The 26,096-nt window shown below is 35.5% G+C and overlaps 2 protein-coding genes across 2 annotated transcripts; both read right to left on the bottom strand.

The window, feature by feature from the left end:
* Nucleotides 1–2,457: 2,457 nt before the first annotated feature.
* On the bottom strand, nt 2,458–6,906 carry LOC130050579 (ankyrin-1-like). The gene is made up of 5 exons (XM_056150808.1): nt 6,785–6,906; nt 6,333–6,538; nt 5,572–5,744; nt 3,648–5,471; nt 2,458–3,436 (listed from the first exon to the last, which is right to left on the bottom strand). Exons 1-5 carry the CDS (start codon nt 6,904–6,906, stop codon nt 2,822–2,824), a joined length of 2,940 nt encoding a protein of 979 aa, XP_056006783.1. The 3' UTR covers nt 2,458–2,821.
* Nucleotides 6,461–26,080, bottom strand: LOC125658370 (uncharacterized). The gene is made up of 8 exons (XM_056149833.1): nt 25,644–26,080; nt 19,728–19,997; nt 18,741–18,869; nt 15,490–15,942; nt 14,447–14,638; nt 11,372–11,607; nt 7,422–7,584; nt 6,461–7,310 (listed from the first exon to the last, which is right to left on the bottom strand). The coding sequence occupies exons 1-8, from the start codon at nt 25,648–25,650 to the stop codon at nt 7,057–7,059; spliced, it is 1,704 nt and encodes a 567-aa protein (XP_056005808.1). The 5' UTR covers nt 25,651–26,080; the 3' UTR covers nt 6,461–7,056.
* Nucleotides 26,081–26,096: the final 16 nt, after the last annotated feature.

Here is a 26,096-nt window from a genome sequence, read left to right as displayed (position 1 = left end):
ATGATATGATGACATAAGGATAACCCATAAAAGCTGAAATTAGTTTATTTCTAATGCGGTCCATGACAAAGGATTCATCTACCAACATTCACAAATTCATGGGCTATACCTTATTTGGAGAGAATGCATTATTTAGTTTTGAAAAATCTTTTTCATGACTCCTGGCTCCGGGATCATGAAACTGTCTTAAACTTTAAGATTGTTTTAAATCAATAAAGTTGCACTTGAATCTTAAAACTGGTCTTAAAGTGGATCACAAAAAAATCACTTAGACTTAAGATTGGTATTTTGTCTTAAATTTTAAGACTGCCTTAGAGCTGTCTTAACTTTCTAAGACTGTCGCCAAGTTCATTCAAAATGGCCCCACTGGTTGCATTTTTGAGGCGAGTATCCGTCGTTGAAGACGTCTGCCCCGACCAAGAAGAGGACAAATCATTTCTTTAAGAAAAAATAGACCATCGGTAGATCGTAAACACAGAATCTTGACGTTAAAAATCATATAATGAAAAACATTGTAACACCGCTAGCCCGGAAAAATTGGGAGCGGGTGTATTCAAACATATAGGCATTTATAAAAATGACTTCTGTGATCAAAATATCGCAGGATTGATTGTCCGTTTCACTACCTGATCGTAGTTCGTAAAGTAGATGTAAACGTGAAAGTAGCACGTACATGCACGGTTGTTTCACTAAAAAGTTACGACTACAAAAGTACATGTATTTACCTGACTGAGTTTGTTGACAATGTGGAAGAAGAAAACAATCATTACTTGCAGACTGCATTTGCACACGAATAATGTGGAGTCCGAGCCCGAATTTGAAATAAATTAGAGTTATCCTTCTTTGCTACGCAAGCAGTCAACAAAATAAATACAGGCATTGAATCTAATAAAATTATCGCTTCAATCACTCTTACATTTCCACTTTCATTCATTATTACATGTACTTTTAAAAAGAGGGAGGCGACGGGGTCAATTCATCAAACTTTGTATGTAATAACGAAAAAAGTTTTGCTACATGTATGTGCCTGCGTCAGCAATAGTGATCATAAACTAGACGTTTTAGACACTGCCTATGTTGTTTAAGTCGTATATTTTTTATATCCTATTGTTACCTCTACACAAAAGAGTTCCTTGTTGTCATAGCAATTCAAGATTCTAGACTTAGACTTAAGTTAAGACAATCTTAGTTAAGATTTGCTTAAGTTCGTTTTGTGATCCATTTAACGTAGTTCCACACTCCTGTGACGTCATAGGATTTTGCAAAGTCAATGATTTAATGACAGGAACATAAATTTTGTTGGAGCCTTTTTCAATAGTTATTGTAAAAAATCTTGTTAGCCATAAAATATTTCAAAAGTCTTAGTTATATTTGAAAAGTCAATGATATGTTTCAAAATATTGAATCCAAGGACAATAACTCTGTTTTCATTAAATTATTTTATCAAGTTCATTATGTGATAGATTTCCTTTATTTTTGACAAACATTTTACCAAGGTGATAAGGAATCATTATCTGTGTCTTTTCATGAAATTACATAAAATTTTAATCCCGAGTGATTTTGAATAGCTCAACTGTATGGTGCCAGACTTCTTTTTTTTATGGGGGTATACATACTCTGGAAGCTATAGATTTGAAATTATTAAGGAAAGGTATGGATTTTTTTTCATAAATAAATATAACAGATGTACATCTACTAATATAAACAGAAAAAATGATATGTAAACCATGCAATAAGGAAAATGCGTCCACATTTGTTTGTTTTTTAACAGTTTGGAGAATAATGCTAATTCAATAATTTTGCACATATCATTCTAAAACTTGATGAACATATTGAAAATGACATGTGTTTTAGTTATTGACATGTTTCCCGATAAATAAATGCAATTCAAAAAATATTTTGTTGTTTTTATTTTAAAATAACAACAAAGAACTGTTTCCAATGAATTTCATAAAAATCTACATAGGGGTACACGACTTCAGTAGTGTCTGTAATGAAAATTAATATGGAAATCCTTAACTGTTTTGCCTTTTTTCATTACTCTGAATGTTAATTTATTGATTCCAAACAAAAAAATGCTACCTAAACCCCAAAATTCCAGGACTAAGGACCCACCTTAAGTCATCAATCTTAGCTAAGTTCAAATCTTAATTTAAAGTCAAAATTTTTACTTAACTTTAAGACAGTTTCATGATCCCGGAGCCTGGATATGTATATCTGGCACACGGTAATGATAAAGAGAAGCTGCTACCAGAATTATGAATTCAAATGACACGCTCGATTCCAACACTCAAAAGGAAAACGGACAGGAATATGATCAAGATACTCACGGGACACTCTGCTCACCTGAGAAAATTATCTGATACATATCGGTAGAATGACATAAAATCTACATTGAAATTAGTTAACATAGATACGTTTATTATAAAACAAAAATTGTTTCTATGTTAAATTTAGAAATTCTAGCTATTGTGATCCTGTAGTGCAATTTTTAAACTTTATGTATCATTTCACCTCAAGTACGAACCCAAAGGGAAATGGGGAACATGTGAATACACTCCAAAAGGTTTTTTAATTAGTTTTTTAACCTTAATTTTTAAATGAATGAAACAATATTGATCTGTAAAGAACCCGTATGTACTGTGTAGTAATGTGTTAATGCAGATTGTGATGGCGCATATTTGAAACCATATTATGACCACATCTAAGACAAACGGGGTCAAAATTTACTCCAACTTAAATTCACACAACCTCAAAGAAATCAATTTACTTGAATTTGTGCTTTTACGATTTTTAATCAGCTAAGACATAGTTTAAAAAGCTAACTACAGGATGGATTACAGTGCGGTGTAACAATGTCATCACTAGCACCATGTTCTACTAAATGTTTGACTATCTCAGTGTGTCCTTTATATGATGCCATATTGAGCGGTGTAACATTCTCGTCATTACAAATATTGACATCAGCACCATGTTCTACTAAATGTTTGAGTATTACAGTGTGTCCATTTTGTGATGCCATATTGAGCGGTGTAGCATTCCCATCATTACAAATATTGACATCAGCACCGTGTTCTACTAAATGTTTGACTATCTCAGTGTGTCCATTCTGTGATGCTATATTGAGCGGTGTAACATTCTCGTCATTACAAATATTGACATCAGCACCGTGTTCTACTAAATGTTTGACTATCTCAGTGTGTCCATTTTGTGATGCCATATTGAGCGGTGTAGCATTCTCGTCATTACAAATATTGACATCAGCACCATGTTCTACTAAATGTTTGACTATCTCAACGTGTCCATTCTCTGATGCTATAAAGAGCGGTGTAACATTCTCGTCATTACAAATATTGACATCAGCACCGTGTTCTACTAAATGTTTGACTATCTCAGTGTGTCCATTTTGTGATGCCATATTGAGCGGTGTAGCATTCTCGTCATTACAAATATTGACATCAGCACCGTGTTCTACTAAATGTTTGACTATCTCAATATGTCCTTCCTGTGATGCCATAGAGAGCGGTATAATATTTGTTACATCCGAAATATTGATCAGCACCGTGTTCTACTAAATGTTTGACTATCTCAGTGTGTCCATTCTGTGATGCTATACAGAGCGGTGTAACATTCTCGTAACCACAAACATTGACGTCAGCACTGTGTTCTACTAAATGTTTGACTATCTCAGTGTGTCCATTCTGTGATGCTATACAGAGCGGTGTAACATTCTCGTAATCACAAACATTGACGTCAGCACCGTATTGTACTAAATGTTTGACTATCTCAGTGTGTCCATTCTGTGATGCTATACAGAGCGGTGTAACATTCTCGTAATCACAAACATTGACGTCAGCACCGTATTGTACTAAATGTTTGACTATCTCAGTGTGTCCATTCTGTGATGCTATACAGAGCGGTGTAACATTCTCGTAACCACAAACATTGACGTCAGCACCGTATTGTACTAAATGTTTGACTATCTCAGTGTGTCCATTCTGTGATGCTATACAGAGCGGTGTAACATTCTCGTAATCACAAACATTGACGTCAGCACCGTATTGTACTAAATGTTTGACTATCTCAGTGTGTCCATTTTGCGATGCCAAAAAGAGTGGTGTAATATATCTCGCATTACAAATATTGACATCAGCACCGTGTTCTACTAAATGTTTGACTATCTCAGTGTGTCCTTTCTGTGATGCCATAACAAACGGTGTAGCACTTCTGACATTACATATTTTGACATCAGCACCGTGTTCTACTAAATGTTTGACTATCTCAGTGTGTCCATTCTCTGATGCAAAATTGAGCGGTGTAACATTCCCGTCATCACAAATATTGACATCAGCACCGTGTTCTACTAAATGTTTGACTATCTCAGTGTGTCCATTCTGTGATGCTATACAGAGCGGTGTAACATTCTCGTCATTACAAATATTGACATCAGCACCGTGTCCTACTAAATGTTTGACTATCTCAGTGTGTCCTTCCTGTGATGCTATACAGAGCGGTATAACATTCTTGTTATTACAAATATTGACATCAGCACCGTGTTCTACTAAATGTTTGACTATCTCAACGTGTCCATTCTCTGATGCTATTAAGAGCGGTGTAACATTCTCGTCATTACAAATATTGACATCAGCACCGTGTCCTACTAAATGTTTGACTATCTCAGTGTGTCCTTCCTGTGATGATATACAGAGCGGTGTAACATTCTTGTTATTACAAATATTGACATCAGCACCGTGTTCTACTAAATGTTTGACTATCTCAGTGTGTCCTTCCTGTGATGCTATACAGAGCGGTGTAACATTCTTGTTATTACAAATATTGACATCAGCACCGTGTTCTACTAAATGTTTGACTATCTCAGTATGTCCTTCCTGTGATGCTATACAGAGCGGTATAACATTCTTGTTATTACAAATATTGACATCAGCACCGTGTTCTACTAAATGTTTGACTATCTCAGTATGTCCTTCCTGTGATGCAGTAAACAATATTTTTTGAAAGGAAGGATTGATGCGACTGATGTGGTATCCATGACTTAATAAACACTTCAATGTAGATTGATGTCCTGTTGAAATATAATGGCGCAAACAGAGAGAATGCCAGTCCTGGGGTAAAGAATTATTTAATTCCGACATGGTGAGTACATCCAAAAGACACGAAAAGGGTTTGTCTGTTATACTGGTTGGTGTAGTTTCGGTTCTGTAGAATTTATCACTTATCATTTGTATTAGTTCTTGAATAAGCGTTTTGCAAAATGAGGTTGTATTTTTACACTGTGAGATGATCCGTGGTATTATGACGTTTGTATTTGATTTATTTGCAAGTGTAACGGCCAATATTCCATCCTTGTCTACCAAAGTTGTATCGTCCTTCTTCTCAACCAACAATTTCACAATATCACCAGAACCTCTTTCTTTTGCTTCATGCAATATGATTTCTGCCCACAGAGTCAGCTATATTAACATCACAGTTGTTCTGTATCAATAGCCTCACTATATCAGTTCTAGACATCCGTGATGCCCAAAACAATGGCGATCTCATTGTACCACTGACCTGGTTGATGTCTGCCTTGAAGCGTAAGAGTGTTTGTACCACTGTGGTATACCCCAGTCTGCAGGCTGTGGTGAGAGGGGTGTCCTCTTCAGCTGTGTGATCCTGCAGGTTTACGTCGGCTCCCTCTTCAACAAGGAATTCTATCACTGATTCATGTCCAGCAAAAGCAGCACCTGTTAAGGGAGTGAAACACAAGTGCTCATTGTAGGGATCATGTTTTTTATTTCGCGATCCATTGAGATATAGCATACCTAACCAACTGACAAGTCGCTGAACTACCTAACACCTTCAGATTCCCTTATGTCAGACAGCTGTTGCCTATCATCAAGTCTATCAAGAATATAAGACAGAAGTCTAATATGCCCATAATGAATCATCCAACTCAATGCAAGTATGCTATAGGGAGAACCATCATTGTTCTGTATGTACTTGTCATTTCCTTTTCCTATGATTGTACTTCTGATTATTTTTTCTCCTATGAGCAATTCAATTCTTTCCATTGCCTTTCCACTGTACTGAAGTAATTTCGAATCAGAAGGATGAACAGTTAAAATCAGATCTACAAGGTCATCTGTAGACACTGTGTCGAGATATGAAATAAAGAAATTCATGAACTCTTCACATTTTAGACTTTTCCCCATCAAAAACATCATGAAAATGTACATCTTTGATATCCTTTAAAAGTCTTCTTGCAAGGAATTCATAGTGTTTCCTTTTCAAGCAGATACATAAATTTTCATATCCCGATTCTGTAGTCTCACTCGTAACATGAACATTGTTTGCAATGTAACTACTTGGCAGTGAATCCACCACCTGTTCAGGGAATTCCAAAGCATGTAGGTAAGCAATGGTTTCAAACAAACGGTCATGTGATAAAGAATAAGCATCGTTATTCTTCACAACAAATGTTCCTGTCAATTGCTCAAGAGACTTCTGAATACAAACTGCATCAACATCAAAATTGGCACTGATTAGACAAATAAATTCAGCAATAGCTGTGTTTGTTAAATCATTTTCTCTTAACATACACAAAACAAGTGCTGCATATTGTGACTCCTTTTGATTTCTCATTTTCTTGAATTGGTCAATGATGCTTTTATTTGCCTTTTTAAAAAAAGTTCTTCCATATTTCTGATTTTCTCCATCGTTTGCAAATAAACGGCACAAAAGTGGGAACATTTTCATACCAGGATTTAGCGAAACGTTTGCATACCTTTTCTCCTTCACTCCTGCACGTTTGCAATGAGAAGCTAGCATGTCCTTCATTTCTTTTTCACTCAGCATAAGATCTAAACTTCCAATATCGATAATATTTCTAAGGAAACTGTGTTCCATATCTTTGCATTCATTGTAAACAGCTTTTCTGCAGGTAAAAATAAATTTGGTTGTATCTGAAGGAGAGAAAGCGTCAAATATTCTTTTTATAGCATTTGATGCTGATCGATCGAATCCAAATACTCCCACAGGATCGTCTAGAAGAAACACCTACTTGATACTGACAAGGCGATAGCTAGTCATCTCGTCTACGTGTTGAACGGGGATGATTTCCCAACCTTCATTTTGTAAATGAAGACATATCTGCTTAGCAATGAATGTTTTCCCCATTCCTGTGCCGCTTATTATTGTCACGTTATTTTTGGATTTGGACTCGATTGCTGATTTCACTCTGTAATAAGCTCTCGTTTTGCATAGCACTTCATATTCCTTTTCCCATTTATTCAATATCTCTTCATGTTGTTCTGCAAAAAATTGTTATTCTTAGGAGTAGCATATAAAATAACCAATCTAAGTGATGTGTATCTCTTCTTCTGAGTTGAAATTTTCTATTTTTATTAGATAACTTGAAATACCTCGGACATTAAAAGGAATATGTCTTCTCTCTAATTGTAGCAGCCTTTTTTTTAGAAGCAGGAAGTCATCCAATATGACCTGTTTCTCAGATTTATCAAACTTCCTTGTTGCTAAGGAGGCGACATCACCATTAAGGGAACCGCTACTCAGTCGGACAATCGCCTGTATAAAATAATTCACTATTAAGAAGACAAAAAGTATTAAAAATATATATACTATGACTTATTTGTGCTATATTCACCCATCTTTTTAGACTTGCATATTGTTAGTATTATAGGTGGTTAAATCTTTATGGTTTCTTTAACATCATTTTAACATGACTTTTTCAAGTGTATAATTGTATATTTATTTCAACTATTGTATTTTATATCATTTGATTGTACGGCGTGGAACTTTTTTCATGCATGTTTTAGATTTCAGTAATTTTACTTCACATTATTGATGTTTTTCTAGCATTGTTTTGATATTATCTGTCTTAATGCTATTATAATTTCCTTTTACTACGTTTATAACATGCTGTATCATTTTTGTTGTGTGCAGCGCTTTAGAGTGGTTATTTATAGTCATATAGGGCGCTATATAAATAAATATTATTATTATTATTATCCCAGTGTATATATTTGAAATTTCAGACTTGGTTTATTTTTTAATTCAGTCATCAGTTTATGGATTGACAGATTCATTTATATTAGGTTATGTTTCATTCCAATTGGTCAAAATACCTGTGTTAATTAATATTGATTACATTAATTGTTATGTTTAAGTCATGAGTGTACGGTTTCTACAGTTTTTATAAACAAATACGATCTATCAAGGAGTCTCTACAATTTTGTTATATTCATAGGAGTCAAAATCCACTTTTGTTTCCTTAAAATAACTTAGAGAATCTATGTCTCCCGCTTCATAACAGAATAAGTGAGTGGAATTCCAATAAATTATCTATTGGAGAGATATAATTTAGCCATTGTAACCCACATTACCAAATTACAAACAGTGGGGACGCCATTAAATCTGTTTATTAATGTATTAGGGTATATAGGGTTAAACACATTGTTGTTGAGCATCAATTATCACGATTTTCAATGAAAGATTGTAAATGAAAATCATTCCAATGCTGACTTAACTTTAGTCTGATCACCTACCCACAATTCCGTTCGTACATTCTACATTGAATGTAGAGAATGTGTGAACGAACGTATGGGAAGGGTACCAGACTAACTTAACTTAAAACTTGAAAAATGGGTAACTTCCGGTTTATTGGGGTTTGTTAACTTTTTCATCAATTAAGTAAGTGTTAAGTAATGTAAGTAAATAAGACTTTCCAGTTTGTAGATTTTCTTTAAACAATTCATCAATTTGATTACAATGTCATTTGGCATATTCAAACTTTTTACTGATGTATAAACTTTATTATTATTATCCTTTTAGTAAGATATGTTTGTAAAACGCTCGACCTCCAAGATCAAGGTCATTAGGTAAAATATGTTGGTATGAAGAGAAAGTCTTGTCACCAGGAATACACATGTTAAAGATGAAAACTCTAGCAATGACAGTTCAAACATTATGGTCAATGTTTTTCAAAAGATTGCTTAATTGACCTCTACTGCCGGATGATTGATGAAGTCGCTACATGTACCCATATCTAAAATTTGACGCTACGCCGGGATCAAGAATCAAATACGAGATAGACCTACTGGATGTTAAGTGAGCGCACGAACCACTGGGCCACCATAACCGGTGTTATTAATGTAATGCTTGTAAGAACAAATATCGTACTACCTTTCGTAGCCTTGTCATAGAATATGCAATTATCATGTCTGTTATTAGAATAGTTCATCAAATCGCTTGGGTTCAAGTTCCGCCTGCAATGGAATAACCCACTAAAAAGGTACTGTTTTAGCCGTTCCCTTTTCGAGTTCTTCGGAATTTAAAATGATCTTTGAGATGAGACATCAAAAGCCGGATACGGAAACCCATTTAGGACCTTTCAATAATATTTTTTGAATTTGAAATAACGAATTCCAGAATTCGTTACTACAGATTTAATTTGTTATTTCAAGCTTTTAAATCCGATATAACGGATTTTTTTTAACGAATTTGTTGAATTTATTATATCACATTTCAAAATTTGTTTTTACGAATTAAATTTGAAAACACGAATTTTAGAAATGGTTGTATAAAATTTTCAAATTCGATATAACGATTTATTAAACCGTTGATATCAAATTATAGATTTTTCATTAACTAGGATTTTATTTCGTTAATTAATAAAATGTAGTTGAAAGAAGATGTCGCAAGATCAGGCAACCGTTCTTTCCTTTGGTATATTCAGGGGTTCGTGTTTGTCCAACTAAACAATTAATTTTGAATTCGTTATTTGAGTTTTGAGATTGACCGCTGTTCCTTATTTTCACATTTTCATCAGAACATTTTTTTTTTGAATTCGTTGTAATGAATTAGGCAATTTGATAAAATGTATTTTAGATTTCATTACTTCAAATTTAATTCGTTATTTCAAATTTGAAATATATTTTTACGAAGTTTACAAATTTTGTTTTAATAGATTTAATTCATTGTAACGAATTTTAAAGTTTGAAATAACGAGTTAAAATCGAAATAACGAAATTCGTTATTTCAAATTAGAAATATATTTCTGAGAGGTCCTAAATGGGCTCATGTGTGGCTATTTGCAAGATAAAGAACCATTACCACAGTTCAACTCTAACAAACTAGATTTATGTTTAGGTGTTGACATGATAACTACAGTTCTGAGGTACTGTATCAAGAACATAGATGTAGGTATGATATAGGTAGATACAGTATGTTACCTAATTCATGGCACAAAACATGAGAACATGTTCTGCGTGTGACCATTTTTCAAATCGAAGCGTGGTCTAGAGGTTAAAGCGTTCGCCCCGCGTGCAGAAAGTCGGAGTTTGAATGCCGGCCGCAACAGACCTAAGTCGTTAAAACAGGTAGTGACAGTTCCATCGCCAAACGCTCAGTATCAGGTATGAATGTCACGGGTCCTCGGAGATGACCTTAAAAACGGGTGTCCCGTGTCACAGTAGGTGTGGCACGCTAAAGAATCTTCACTGCTCAATGACAGTAAGCGCCGAGCATAGGCCTAAATTTGAAAGCCTTCACCGGTCTTGGTGACGTCTCTATGTGAGTGAAAAAACCTCGAGAGAGAGAGAGACGTTAAACAAGATACAATCAAATCGAAGGAGGCTACTGACAAATAAATTAAAGCTATAGGGGTTTCAACATTCTCGTTTAAAGTCGACATTTTGCATATTATGTGGTCGTTATAATGATCTAAATTGCGAATACAACCTGCCATTGGGTTAAATGTTGTCTGACGTGTTTCATACCAATTGTTAGGCCGTTTTTTTAATTCAGATTTTAGCTAGGGATTACTATGTTTACCTTATCGAAAATACGGCAAACGGCTGATGTGACCAGTCAACATGGGATGTTTACTCCTTTAGGAACCTGATCTTACCTCTGTTGCTTCCAGAGGTCTATATTTGTTCTGTATATTTTATGTGATTTATGAGATTGATTACTCACTTTTCGTTATCTAAAGCTTCACGTTTCATCTAGTTGTGATGTTATCATAAGAATCATTTTATTCCCTATGGAATGTTTAACTACAGTCAAACAAACCCGTTATAAACAACTCACTTTTCTAGCATACACAATCGTTTTTATGGGATTAATCAAAAGCCACTCTTAGGTCCTGAATTCGGAATGTTGCTCCATTCCTTAAACGTTTATGTGTTATATTCTGGAATAAGTTTGAATGTTTCACCCCGTTACCACGATTACAAATTGCTTGCCTATAATACATTGTACGCACATGTACAAAATAAGGTTCATATTCATCAAATACCTCTCAAGGTGAATTCGACAGATAGAATGGTTTACTGAAGGAAAGAGCACAAACCTGAGAAAGACATGTCCATTTTGAATTGAATGTTGATTGATCCATGAACGTTTTACCATGACATAAAGAATTCCTAGCGAATCTTATTCTCTCCACATCGTCCCCTTGTGAGATTTCAGAAGGACTTGGTTCATTATTCCATCCACTTGTTGGAGGTGTGATTTTCACTGTGTTGCGCAGCAGGGTGTACAGAAGAGATGTATCAAAGTCTGCTGAGGTCACAGGTCCTCCGGCAACTACAGTAAATGTACATAAATGTACAAAAGAAAGAAATTAAAGTTCGTTGAGGTAACGGGTTCATTTCCATTTTCGGTGTCGGTATGGTATACACAATACATTTTGGGCCCGAACTCTATGATGCCATAAATATAGAAAGGGGTCTAACTCTGACCCAGATAAAAAAAACTACCCACTCGCTTCAAATGTCTAAAGAAATCATAAACATGGTGTGATATGCGTAATTTGCCGGTCTCGTTGAATAGATTAATGTTTTAACTACTTGCATTCCAAATTTCAAGCCACAGGTTCTTAAAATAACAGAGATATACGTCATCGTTTTTTCGATTTCACGTGTTTATTTTACAAGGACATTTAACAGTCCAGGTCACGGGGTCGTTTCTCGCCTATGACAGCAGCAAAATTCAGACAATGAAAATTTCACATCAAATGTACGCTACTTACTTCCTCGTACTTTAATAAAGTTCTCTATGTTTGCCATATCTGGGTCGCTTATTTTACAAAACATCAACTTCTGACTCTATCTGCCATTTTGAGAAAAGCTTATGTTTAAATTCATAATCAGTTAATATCAAGTTTGCTTAATTAATAAGCAAAGCTTGATAATGGGGGAAATTTACTGGTATTAACATACAATACTGTAGGAATGAATTTAATGTGATTTGTTAAGGGGGTAAGGGATATTACATAATTTTCTCATTAATCGAGTGATAATCGGAGTAAAATTGTATAAATCTTACAATTATACATATACAATCATTATGTATTCACTAAAAAATCACTTATACTTATAGACAGAATCCAGCAGTTGCCCAGAACTTCATTACCTTCAGCTGAGTGGAGAGAATCGGATTGCATTGATATCAATGGTATGGCATAATTACATTTATATATTTACATGTAAATTTAAATTCCTTAACTTGCATGTAGTAATAGTATTCTATAAGTATTTATGCAGATGACATGTAGTACAGTACTAGGTCTCTTAGAGTCACAGTATTTTCATGGTTTCTATCCATTGTTGTGGAAGATGCCCACTGCAATACATATTCTTTTTTATAACTGTACATGTACATATGTAGGATTGATTGATTGATTGATGTTTTCCGCCACACTCAACAAATTTCAGTTATCTGGTGGCGCCCAGTTTTTATTGGTGGAAGAGAGAACCCAGATACAATGTAACTGGGAAGAGACCACCGACCTTCCGAAAGTAAACTGGCAAACTTTCTCACGTACCGGTGCGAGCGGGATTCAAATCCGCGCCGACAGAGGTGAGAGGCCGTGTGATTTTGAGCGCGATGCTCTAATCTCTCGGCCACGGAGGCCCCTACATATGTAGGAAGAAAAACAATAAATATGTAGGAATAAAAACAATTGCACAACAAATTTATGATCCTCAAGACAAAGCTTACATCACTCATGATAATTTATAGGAAGAAATCCATTTATCAAATAACAAAATATTTCAACTAATAATGAATCGATAAGGGAATATTCAATATTAATTTAAAGAAATATCTCCTGTGAAACAACTATATCTGAACAAATGAAAACAGATTGAAACCGTTTGAAAGACCTTTAGGTCGAGAGAGAAAACCAAAGGGCGAAAACATCTTTGAATACAGTACATGTACACCAATTTATTCCTACGTAACTGAATCATCAGCACGTAAAACAGGTGTAGAATGAGGACATCAACGTCGGCTGAGGTGACTGGTCCACAGGTATACACAATAACCTATCTACTGATACCCACAGTCTGTTGAGGTAACTGATTCGCATACATCTTCATTATATCTTTGAAAAGACACACAGGTATGTTAATAGTAGGTTTGGGTAACTGTTTCAATGGTTTAAACAACAACAAACACAGCCATATGAATAATCAAAGATTCTTTTTATGAAAACAGTGTATCCCCAGCTCCCCAAAATTGGAACTGTTCCAAATGAAACCTCCTCCCCTTAATATACCGCATGATATGAAAGAGAAAACATGAGCAGGAACATAGACATTATAAACTCCGATAAGCCACATAAGAGAAGTGTTCACAAACCTCTATCCCTCAGATCCACTATAACTTTAAGGATAACTATTCGATCCTCCTGTCCCTAAAATATGTACATCTGCAAATGACATTAAAGGATTGCACAGTATTTCAATTCTATGGGATAAGCCATATAGGAGGAGAAGCGTTCACAAGCTATTTTAACATCCTCTACCCCTTACTTAAATCCACCATAACTTTTAGGAAAATAATTGGATCCCCTTGTCCCGACAATATGCACATCTACAAATGGTAATGACACATTTTACAAATTTTCAAATCTATCTGATAAGCCATATAGGAGAAGTGTTCACAAGCTATTCTATATCATCCACCCCTCTTAGATCCACTATAACATTTAGGAAAATAATTCGATCCTCCCGTCCCACCAATATGCACATCTTCAAATGGCAATGAAGCATAGTATAAAGTTTCAAATCTATCAGATAAGCCATATAGGAGGAGAAATGTTCACAAGCTATTTTACATTCTCCGCCCCTTTTAGATCCACTATAACCTTTAGGAAAATGATTGAATTCTCCTGTCCCACCAATACGCACATCTACAAATAGTAATGAAGCATTATATAAAGTTTCAAGTCTATCCGTAAGCCATATCGGAGAAGCGTTCACGAGATTTTGTGACAGACGGACGGACGGACAGAAAGTACAAAAACAATATGTCTCCCCCTTGAAAGAGGGGAGACATAATTATCACACTGTTCTAAATGAACATTAGATACCTAGATGTATTGATAATGGATTTATATATTCAATTATAAACTTCTTACCCGGATATAGGATGTCCTTCTGTTGCGCTGTACAGTGTTTTAATTTTGGTTTGAAATTCTGTAGGTGATTTGTCAGAGACATAGGTTTGACAATTGAGTCGAACAGAATCCGCAAGGCCTGGGTACCAAGCTGAGCCAGAAGAAAGTATCGTAGGAAATTGTTCTCTTCACCTGTAATTGTGTTTTGTGTACCTAAAATACATATGTATAAAGTACTATCAAAACAAAGACAGTGAATACTGTAGATGTTGTTAAGAGACGAATTCTTATAGATCGCATTTAAATATACTTATTAGGTTTCAAATACTTGAATTAAACTTTGTATCTACTATAGTAACTGGAGATAAGTAATTCGGACACTATTCTGTAGGATGGCTATGGTTTTCATTTAAATACACACACAAATACCCTGCCGTTAAAGGGACATGGCTGACATGTTAATGGGGCATGGGCACAATATGAACTGAACATTTTCTAATTTTATTTTTCCATTTTTAATGCTTACAATGCTTAATCAAGGTATTTATAATGGTGAACAAAAAATTACAAGAGAGTTACAAAAGAAATATAGAGTTCACAATTCTTTGTTATGTAAACAAGGCTCGTCTCATGTTTTTGTTTACATAGGTAAATATATAAGTAAAACTTTCGTTTTAAGCAGATTTTTCAATTTACAAGTTAATTTTGAAAACGATCAAACAATTTCTAGTGATTGTCACATCTCATTTTGTTTTAAACATGCTATTTTCTATGAAGCAATTTATATGTAAACAAAAACATGGTACGAGCCTTGTTTCCAAAACAAGGAATTGTGAGTGCTGTATTTCACTTGTAACTCAACATCTGACATTCAAATGTTTGTTGACCATTAGAAATACTTTAGTTAAGCATTATAAACAATAAAAATGTGGAAAATAAAATTTGAAAAATTTCAGTTCATGTTGTGTCCATGCCCCATTTTAAAACATGTCAGGAAACCTGGTGAAATTGAATCAAATTTGAAACAAGTCTGAGAGAAATCTCCAAGTTCTGTTGCTACTCACAATGTACGCAGATGGCAGGAACTGGTAAAACATTGCTTCCTGTCAGAGAAATTGACGATGCTGAAACACAAGATGAGCTGCATGTCGTTATTGCATGACTAGGTGTTGTTGTGTTTGTCAAAAGATTGACTCTAGAAGTTATGACCAGAGAGGGTGTTGTTGATGAACTAAATGTTGTTGTCGGTGCTGTTACGGAGGGATTCTGTATTATTGGCATTGCTGTTTGCACTGAGCAACCAATTGGTGTTACAGTCGTTGCTGTACCTGATAAAGTTAACGCTGGGATTGCTGTATTTCTTGCTGCTGATCCAACATTCAGTGAAGACAAGGAGGTATGTGTCTGAGAGGACTGACGTAGTGTCGTCTGACAAACAGAAGGACTGCTGTGTGTGACAGACGTGTGAGGCTGTATACTGGAGGCAGTGGAAACTACGACAGGTACTTCTGTGTGAACTACAGAAGTAAAATGTTTCTGAGATTTATTATAACATTCATCTTATAAACCGATAAGAAGAAGGCGAATACATCCTTATGGCAAGGGAAGTACGTTATTATACGGAAATAGATATAAACTAATGTAAAAATTGGTTCCTGGAATGTCGTATGTTCTGTTCTTCCAAACCTTTTCACTCATATTAGACGTCAACAGCTGTAGGTGAATTGCCTCAAAATTAAACCCATGCATGGCGCTCAAGACCACAATAGGAAGTGTCTTTATTTTGCCGATATCTACTTCGGCTTTTCAGTGTCATCAGAAACATCGAAGACTCTCAATTTTACATGCTGAAAATTTGTTACAGGAAGTCAAAAACTAATTTTACGTCTTAGACTTCATGCAGCCGGTTCGTAAAATGGAAAAATGAGAGAAAATCGTATGGCTGATCGTCATTTAAACTATTTCTACAGTTGGGAGTTTGGGTTTCTAATTTTAACATTACATAGTTGAATGTGTGTAGCTTGTAGATTATCTTCTCAGCTACAGTGTATCAGGGTTTCCAGTGTAACAATTATTCAGATAAATCAACTAATTGATCTCAATACAAAAGAAGGATATATTCTATCATTGGAGGTTATAGTTATTTTCAATTCCGTTCAAAGCACTTTATATTACAATGCACCACAAGTCATTTGAATCTACATCTTGTCTCGGCTCTCAGATTCTGTCTGGGTTCAAGATTCCAGTTGCTTCTCACCGAGGTATTGTTTTGAAGAGTACTAGTTGACCAAGTAAAACCTTTGTTTACAATAGGACATTTCAAAAGGATAAAGATGTAATCAACAACATGACTGAAGAATATATGAAATGTCGAAATGCACATCTGGTGCATCAAAATTGGTACCGTATAAGTTTTACATTATGACCCCTGGGTCGAGGCCTCTGCTGGTAGACTGTTAGTCCCCGAGGGTCTCTACAGCCCAGTAGCTAAGTACTTCGTTACTAGCTTGAAAATACGGATGTATATTTAATTGCTGTTACAAAATTTAGAAATTCATTTCAAAATTAAGGATTATCTCCCTCATGCATAGCTCTTATCCTTGGACGAATTTGGCTCCACTTTTTTGGCACGCTGGTTTTGGCTATATTTAGCTCTAACACTTCATAGTTATTTCGGATTTCAAAGATTTCGGTTGAGCATCACTGAAGAGACATTATTTGTCGAAATGCGCATCTGGTGCATCAAAATTGGTACCGTATAAGTTTTACATTATGACCCCTGGGTCGAGGCCTCTGCTGGTGGACTGTTAGTCCCCGAGGGTCTCTACAGCCCAGTAGCTAAGTACTTCGTTACTAGCTTGAAAATACGGATGTATATTTAATTGCTGTTACAAAATTTAGAAATTCATTTCAAAATTAAGGATTATCTCCCTCATGCATAGCTCTTATCCTTGGACGAATTTGGCTCCACTTTTTTGGCACGCTGGTTTTGGCTATATTTAGCTCTAACACTTCATAGTTATTTCGGATTTCAAAGATTTCGGTTGAGCATCACTGAAGAGACATTATTTGTCGAAATGCGCATCTGGTGCATCAAAATTGGTACCGTATAAGTTTTACATGAAGAACATTGCATTTCCACACTTTACAGTGTTGTGTCGGGTTTTATGTTGTATAGTTTCCGAAAACATGAATCTCTCGCGCATATCCATTGCCTTAGACACGTATCACGAAGGAGATGTTCAAAGGGGGTGATTTTAGCAGACGAATACATATCAAACACACATCGTCACAATCTCTAATTAGTCGTTGTTTTCTGGTCAAGACATCTCGAATTTTGTATGATTACAATTGTTCGGAAGTAATATTTTCATAGTAGTTACAGCGTTCACTACGTAACTGGGAAGTTATGAGTTCGATTCGTTGGTTGGTTGTTTTCCATCCCTTCGAGAAATTTTCCCTTCTATTTTGACATCATCAGTTGTAGGTGAAGTACCATAAATTTAGACCTATGTTTAGCGCTCAGGGCCGTAACAGTAAGGGTTTTGTAACGTGGAAATCTTAAACCTAACAACGAGACGGGATATCTGTTTTCAGGGTCCCGTGAATCTCACTTCTAAATGTCAAATGTTTGGTGAAGGAGCAATCACAATTCTATGTTTATGATTTAGGTTTGACGCGGTCATGGCACAACCTCCCTGGCACAAAGTGAACGCTCCACTACTGAGCTACTGTGACTCCCTCGTGTAAAACCCAAACGTAAAAGGTAGTGACCGTTTCTTTCGCCAAGCACCAACGTTATGGGTCTTTCGGGTATAACCTAAAAGTGGAAGTCCCATGTCATAAAAATGTTCGACGTTATTCAAGACCTCATTTTTATGACCTTGGGAACTAATCATATGTCTAAATTTGTAGTATTTCAACTACAACTTGTAACATTTCAATATGAGTGAAAAATTCTCGAAGGGAAACAACAAAATGAATTCATATACAAGAATAATGCGTATGCAAGCCCCGTCCGTCGCCTCAAATGACATATACATCGTTTGACACATTTCAATCTGAGGTGAATGAATCAGACGCATAGGTACATGTACGTACGTATCAAATTGGTGAATTACACATATAGGTGCATAACGAATCCAAACACTCTGGACTGGGTTGTTTCACAGCTCGCATCTGGTGCCCATTTTCCAGTGAGACAACGGAGTGTGATCAACTGATATACGCAATACCTATGTCCTTGAGTAATCACGACAAAGACAATGTAAACTGTAGACTTGTGTAATGGTTATAACAGCTAGTTAAACGTTACCATTTCTGACTCCTAGTCTCATTTTCTTTGTGAACAAACTTTGGTTTTCCAGCTTCCGTTTTCGCCCGGGACACGTGGTATTGAAGGGATGTAGTCTACATCGACAATTTGTGTTTCTCTGTCCTCTCTCTACAATGTTAAGTATTCTGTTTAAACACACAGGATATTACAAATATTGCGAGGCGTTGGTATTTGTTAATCAAGTATTCTTTCAACTTCCGTTCGTTGTGGATTCCTCAATAGGGCAAATGACCATTATGATGGAAATGACATACATTATAAGTGTCTATGTGTCCATTTTAAACACACAGAAGATTACCATTATTTGATGCTTTGTGATTGGTGTCAGTAAATCACGTGTTCCTTCAAATCTTATTTCCTATACAAGAGCAATGAGTAGAAACTGTTTATGATCGAAATGACACGAAATGTGTGTCAAAGGTAACGTAGAAAAAATATTATCATCCATTTATTCATGTATATAATTTCTAGACTCAGAAATTCATATATATCTCACTGATTTTGACTATAGATAACTCAGTTTATCTGATGAAGATATAGGTCTGACGGTGGGTGTGGCCGGTCGACAGGGGATGCTTACTCCTCCTAGGCACTGGATCCTACCTCTGGCATATCCAGGGGTCCGTGTTTGCCCAACCCTCTATTTTGTATTGCTTATTGGAGTTATGCGATTGATCACTGTTCGTTTTCTTCACCTTTCAACTATTCTAATACACGTATTTACATTTTCAACTGTTTTCTATGTGATCAAATGTGTTAACTTTCTCAGTTCATACAAAATGAAAGGTGAGTAGATGGGGACTATAGAAATCGACATCAAATGCAAATTGTATTTCAATTTTATATAACATTGTATATAAAGAATTACTGTCTAGTTTACATGGTATGCGAAGTCATTAAATGCAATGGAAAACGTGATTATTTAACGGTTTCGCGATTCCTTAAAATATATCCATATACATTTACCTCGCTTCAGTCGTGCTACATCCGTCAATATCTTATGTCTTTGACCAAATGTGTCGACCCCTACTTCACGAAGATCTGCATGACTTAGATCCATTAAGATCTCCATAGTGATGCATTGTTGGGAAAACAAAGGAATTAAACTTTTTTCACCCATCCTCCTTAAAAGTCTAGTTACGGCCTTGTCTTCAAATTCAGATTGTTTCCTCCTGTCCTTTGCATCATCGTCTTTATCATCGCTCGCTTCATCACTTTTGTTGTTCTCCATTCCACCTGTAAAGGAAAGGACGAACATACAATGGACAAAACAGAAATTTAAATTCGACACCAGGTCCCAGGATCATGTAGCAAAATCAGACTTAAGTCAGAATTTCAATCACCTGTAAGATGTTCATTGCTTTTGGACTGAGACTCTTATATTTACAGACACTAGAAATTTCATAAAGCAATACAGAATATCAATTTTATTTGGGATGGTTGTCTTCTCAATCATTTCATTGCAATATTCAGATTTTGACTTAAGCTTAAGATGTTTCATGATCCAGGGGCCAGGCCCCTCTGGGTATCTAGTTTGGTGTTCTACCAACTGAGGCATCTGGCAACAGGTGCTCAAACTTGGCTGACCTTTACACGAATAGAAGACCGACCTGTTATTGTTATAAAATGAAGATTAACAGTTCAACGTATATCATAAGATACTGGCTTGTTGCAGGGCTGGAAAATATGACTAGAGGAAATCAAGCCAGACTTAGATTATAACCCCTAAATGATAACCTTCAGAAGAGGAACAAAGCTGTAATTATACAAAAAAATTCAACTGTATACTTGGATTAGTGTAACAACCAGAAAACGATTGAAATCGATTTGATACATTAGGCCTATGGACCACAGCGCGCACCTGAACCTCGGAAGTTGCTAATATATCCTGTTATAAGACCACGGAGTGTTGCGTATAATTTTCACAAACTGTGGAAGTATCGTATTGCTGTTGGAAAAATTCTAAAGAATTCTCAAAGCGATCTTTATATATTTACTGTCATAGGGGGTTGTCCTCTGCCTTGTGGGGAAAAAGTAATAAGAGGCTCTTGGGTGTTAACGGTCACCTGGCTTCATTTGACTAAAAACTGATACATGTAATAGACTTAGGTCAAAATTTGGATTCCCTATATCATCAGATTTATCTAGCACATATGTTTAAAAACTGCTGGTTTATCAAAAAAAAAAAAAAAAAAAAATCAAATACAAACATATGGTGAAAATTTTATTTGTTCATGAAAATTCTTTCAAATGTTAATCTAATTCGAGATTTAAACTTAAATCTATTCTCAGTTTATGGTCTTGAGACCTGGGTATGTAAAATGTTTGGTCTACTGAAATCGTTGTGTTGCCTTCTTGTTTCTTATTCTTCTCCATTCCTATACTTTGAACTAGATGACAATTTTTTTAGAAAGACTATCATACACAATTGCTAATTATGTTCCTTAAATGAGGTCTTCGGAACGTAGTGTTTTTACTGTTTCTCATCATTATCATTTTTCTCCGGCACTTTTTTGTCCGGTGTTGTTCTTAGAAATTGCTCAAGGGATTTAGATGAAACCTTTTTAGGATGATAGTATATCATTTGTAGATAATTTTGTGTCCGCTTACACTACGTCATAGCCGTGGGTCTTTGATTAAGAAAAGCCTTGAATTCATGAATATTTATATTCACACACACATTTTCCCACCTCTGGTGTGTCCAGGGCTCCGTGTTTGCCCAACCATTTGTTGGTGCGTTAAAGAACCTCACTGTTACGGCCCTAGGCGCTAAGTGTTTGTCCAAATTTGAGGTACTTCAACTACAATAGATGACGTCTCAACATGGGGTTGGGGGATCCCCGAAGGTACGAAAAACAAACAACCAATCTGGGCGTACATGTACATGTGCTTTATTTTGATTGAATAATGCTAAAATAACTGTCTGTATCTCTCTTATTGATAAAGGGAATGGGAAGACATTTACAGCATTGATAGATAATGTAAATATCTATAGATGAATGTTACAAAACATGTTAATGCGTGAGCGCATGCACGTGCATTAATTTATATCTTTTGAACGTTCAATTCTTTGAAAGACCATAACGTTAATGTTTTATTACAATCTTTTGAAATTTATATTATATATGTAGCTTTGTACTTATTATGATTTGTTATGGTCAAAGAACCTGCTGGCCAGCAAATGCATGCACGTGTGCTAAATTCCAGTGGCGTAGCTTCCATTGAGGCAACCGAGGCAGCTGCCTCGGTAAAAAAACAAAAAAACAAACACCTTTTACGTTGTTAAAATGTCGATAGCTTCTGGGGGGCGCAGCCCCCCAGACCCCCTGCCTCGGTAATATTCGAACCCAAGCTACGCCTATGAATTCTGATTGGAAGATTTTAAAATCACTATAACTTTTTTATATCTGATACAAAAATGAAATTCCTACTATTTGTATATGATTTGAAATTCTGTTGATTTCATCTACATAAGTGCAAAATCGTATTAAAGTGGAGGTACGAGATTGTGAGTGCTGTATCTCACTTGTAATTCAAAAACGGATATTCAACTTTTGGTTACCATTAGAAATAATTTAGGTAAGCATTGTAAACATTAAATATAGAAAAATAAACTTTTCAGCTCAACCGTGTCCATGCCACTTTAAGTAAATGCTTGATATAGAAATTTGTTTAATAAATAGCTTATTCTCTTTTTAAAGAGCTAGGCGCATGCGCAAAACCTTAATACAATCAGAACAGGGAGAATCATCGTTCGGTCACATTCCTCTATGAGCCAAAAATACCTCAATGTAAACAAATGGAATTCACAATATTACCCCTTAACCTTGAGACATGTGGTAACACGATAAAGTTGAGGAATAAGGACATCAGGCAGAAATTCTAAATTCATTTAGAATACATGTACCACAAATGGTTGTAGAAGACAGTATAGATTGACAGACGATGATGTACTAATAATTAGATTATAATTATCAACACCAAACGAAGAATATAACGTCCAACTTTCTTTGGGTAACTATTGGTAAATTACAGAGTGGTATACCGCTTTTATATAAATAATTGCGTACAAGGATTTGGAGTTGGTCATGTGACACCATTGAATTTGAATATCAATGATATGTGTGGAATACCTGCTGCTCAATATACACCCCCTCTGTTATTCAGATTTATAGCATGTGGTTTTCATTGACCCATTCTAAGGTTAAAGGTCAGGTAAAGTTCCGCATTGAAGTGATGTGATTGATATACAATCACATCACAGCTACTGTCGTAAGATACATTACATTATAGTGAGCGAGATTTTATGTAGAAAACACCAAATCATCGAGTAATATTGACATTGTCGGCGAAATCAGTCTTCACGAAAACATTTAAAACTTGCTGGCCAGTCGAACCAGTGAATTGTCTGAATTTACTGGCCAACAGTGAAATTCGCTGGCCCCCCAAATTTGCATAGTACATGTTTATCACATACATTATGGAATGCATTGTAAAACTGTAGAATTAATTTACTGAACCTATGCTTATTACTCATATTCATATCCACCCTAAGACATCCTTTCTGTCGATAACAGAAAAACAACACCGTACACGGTATTTTCTCCCTCTCTTCCGCAAACAACAAGACTACAAATTCACGTATTTTTCACAAACATGAAAACAGCCCAAGTGCACCTTAGGAAGTAGCCTTCTCTACCAACATCAAATGTAAACGATTGATTAATTCTATAATTAAACTATTGAAATTGCATAAAATCAGAGATAGCTGCAATTGACGAAATTCATTTTAATTTGACAATGCAATAAAGCAGCAGTTACCGGTGTGCTGTGCGATACAGAACGCGGCTGTTTTTCTTGTTTCAATAAGTTGTTCGTTGAATATTCACGTGATCAACGTACAAGTTATCTTGACAATTACAAGTATAGACATAGTTATCGTTCTTTACTTTAAAGAAATAAACAAACCACGATGTCAAAACACTTACTTTATGTGCTATTTATTGATTGATTTTTATTTTGATGGTAAGTTAAGTAAATAAGACGTTTAGAATATCTAAATCCAACATTATTAGTTACACAGTTAGTTAGTGACCTGATACGGAAAAATACACGGTGTGAAATTCGCCTCGCCCGATACGGGTTTTCTTTTCACACCGTGTATTTTTCCGTATCAGGTCACTAACTAACTGTGTAACGAATTTATCACGTCGAAGACCTCTAACTGTATATGTGGGGGTCTATATCATACAACTTAGTCAAATGTCTTTCCTTTTGACACGGCTGCAAGTCGAACCCGACGATAAATAAAATTACTCGCCCAATACGGATTTTACTCGCATGATACGGTTTTTTTCACGGCGTCATGTGACCAAGATCTGACCAATTGGATTTCAACAATTTTGTCTGAGGCGTGATAATATATTTAATTTGACATACAGAAAGTCTACAAGCCCATCGGACTTCCTGATTTTTTATTTTCACTGACCCGACCCTAAATGTTTTCGTGAAGACTGCCGAAATGTTAAGACTTAAATTCTTAAATTTGAAATATCATTTTGATTTGAACATATTTTATTCCCAATTAAAGAGAAGGATTATTTCTTGGATGACGCTGATCTAACCACTGTTCTTTGACCAGGAGTGAAAGCTTGGAACTTTTTTATTGATGTGCCACCTTTTTTCTGATGGAGTGTTTTACTATGACTGGTAAATTTTGATATGCGGCTGGGAGGTCTTAGAATGTACGATCGATATTTGTGAAAACCTTCATCTCAGTTACTATGTTTTATTATATCATTGTTTACGTATAGTGTTGATGGGAGGAATTATTTGGAGTCTATTTTCAATGTCTCTTATTTATGTTAACCCCACCTCCCAGCTTTGCTTAAATTGTCAATTATTATTCAGGTATTTATTCAAGTATTTCTCTACAACCCTTTTATTTTTTAGTGAAATGTGTTGAAATTTGCTGTCTGACGTGTTTCATACCGATAGTTAGGCCGTTCTCGGCACACTGATTTTGACTACGGACAACTTCGTATACCTGATGACGGGTGTGTCCCATCGACAGGGGATGTTTACTTCTCCTAAGCACCTGATCCCACCCCTGTTGTGTGTTGTGTCCAGGGGTCCGTGTTTGTCCAACTATTTATTTTTTATTGCTTATAGGAATTATGAGATTAAACACTGTTCGTTATCTTCACCTTTCATTCAGGTTGTAGATATATTTTGTGACTTTACTGATCTGCGTGGTCAAAATTACTTACCAGCACGCTCAAACATGCACGTTGCATGTAGCCTAAATTATACTTAAACATCAGTCATTGAATTGTTTCATTATAAAATGGACTGAAAGTCATAATATAAACACACATTTCGGACGCATAATTAATTGGCATGGTCAAAATCATTTGTATCAATGCGCATGCACGTCCCTTGACGTTTAATTGGATAATTCTGAAACGTGGAAAACTTTCTTGCTTTCAATGAATTAGTTTAGAAATGATATTGTAGATATATATGGATACGTTTAACAGATTGACATGGTCAACATTATTCACCAGCAAGTGCGTGTACGTTCATTTCATTTGACAATCCTTTAACTTACATAGCTCTCATACAACTCAAGGAAATAAAGTCAAATTCATGTTGTTCTTCATTCAAGTATATGTTAAACGCTTCAATATAACTTAATCATACAAAAATGGCACCACCTTCTAAATGGGGGATCCAGATGTTCGAGGAACATTTGAAAGAGTCTTTTTATAAATATATTTTTACAGGAAAGTAAGTTTCATCACATCACAGCTGCACAATGTTATTTCATTATATTTTTAAAAAAAACCCCAGAATATTCAATACATTTATTAGAAAACCTACTGCTCATAAAGATGCATATACTAGTAGTGTGTGTACTTGATGTACAGGAATAAAGAAAAATTGGAACCTGGGCCTCAATCCACGTTCCATGGGTTTCAGAAGTTTGGTAGAGCAAACAGGGTTCATTATATGCCCAATTGTATCATACAAATAGTTGGACTGTTAACTTCAGAATTAAGGACGTCTTTTAAACATAATGCATCTTCATAAATGAACATCTTAGCCCCAACTCGGCCCTGAAGGCAGGACATGAATTTTTACAACCATGATCAATCTTCGCGGCATTTTTTATTCAGTTTAGTTTGAGACAATCAGGACGACGACAAATCATAAATCTAACGTTACAGAAATAGCCACTTCTACAGATCTAAGAATTACAATCTGACGTTACAGAAATAGCCACTTCTACAGATCTAAGAATTACAATCTGACGTTACAGAAATAGCCACTTCT

This window comes from Ostrea edulis, chromosome 9 (genome assembly GCF_947568905.1).
Source record: "Ostrea edulis chromosome 9, xbOstEdul1.1, whole genome shotgun sequence".
Taxonomy (NCBI): Eukaryota; Metazoa; Mollusca; class Bivalvia; order Ostreida; family Ostreidae; genus Ostrea; species Ostrea edulis.
This window is presented reverse-complemented; position numbering and strand designations above follow the sequence as displayed.

Excerpts from the sequence above, each read along its gene's own strand:
- LOC130050579 (XM_056150808.1), bottom strand. The coding sequence starts at position 6,906 with ATGGAACACAGTTTCCTTAGAAATATTATCGATATTGGAAGTTTAGAT. Across the intron at positions 5,472-5,571 it reads TCAAGGCAGACATCAACCAG|CTGACTCTGTGGGCAGAAAT; the intron begins GTCAGTGGTACA and ends ATGTTAATATAG. Across the intron at positions 3,437-3,647 it reads AACACAGTGCTGACGTCAAT|AATGCTACACCGCTCAATAT; the intron begins GTTTGTGGTTAC and ends TGTAATGACGAG.
- LOC125658370 (XM_056149833.1), bottom strand. Across the intron at positions 14,639-15,489 it reads TCCTGCCATCTGCGTACATT|GTACACAAAACACAATTACA; the intron begins GTGAGTAGCAAC and ends TATGTATTTTAG. Across the intron at positions 7,585-11,371 it reads AATGGACATGTCTTTCTCAG|GCGATTGTCCGACTGAGTAG; the intron begins GTTTGTGCTCTT and ends TATTTTATACAG.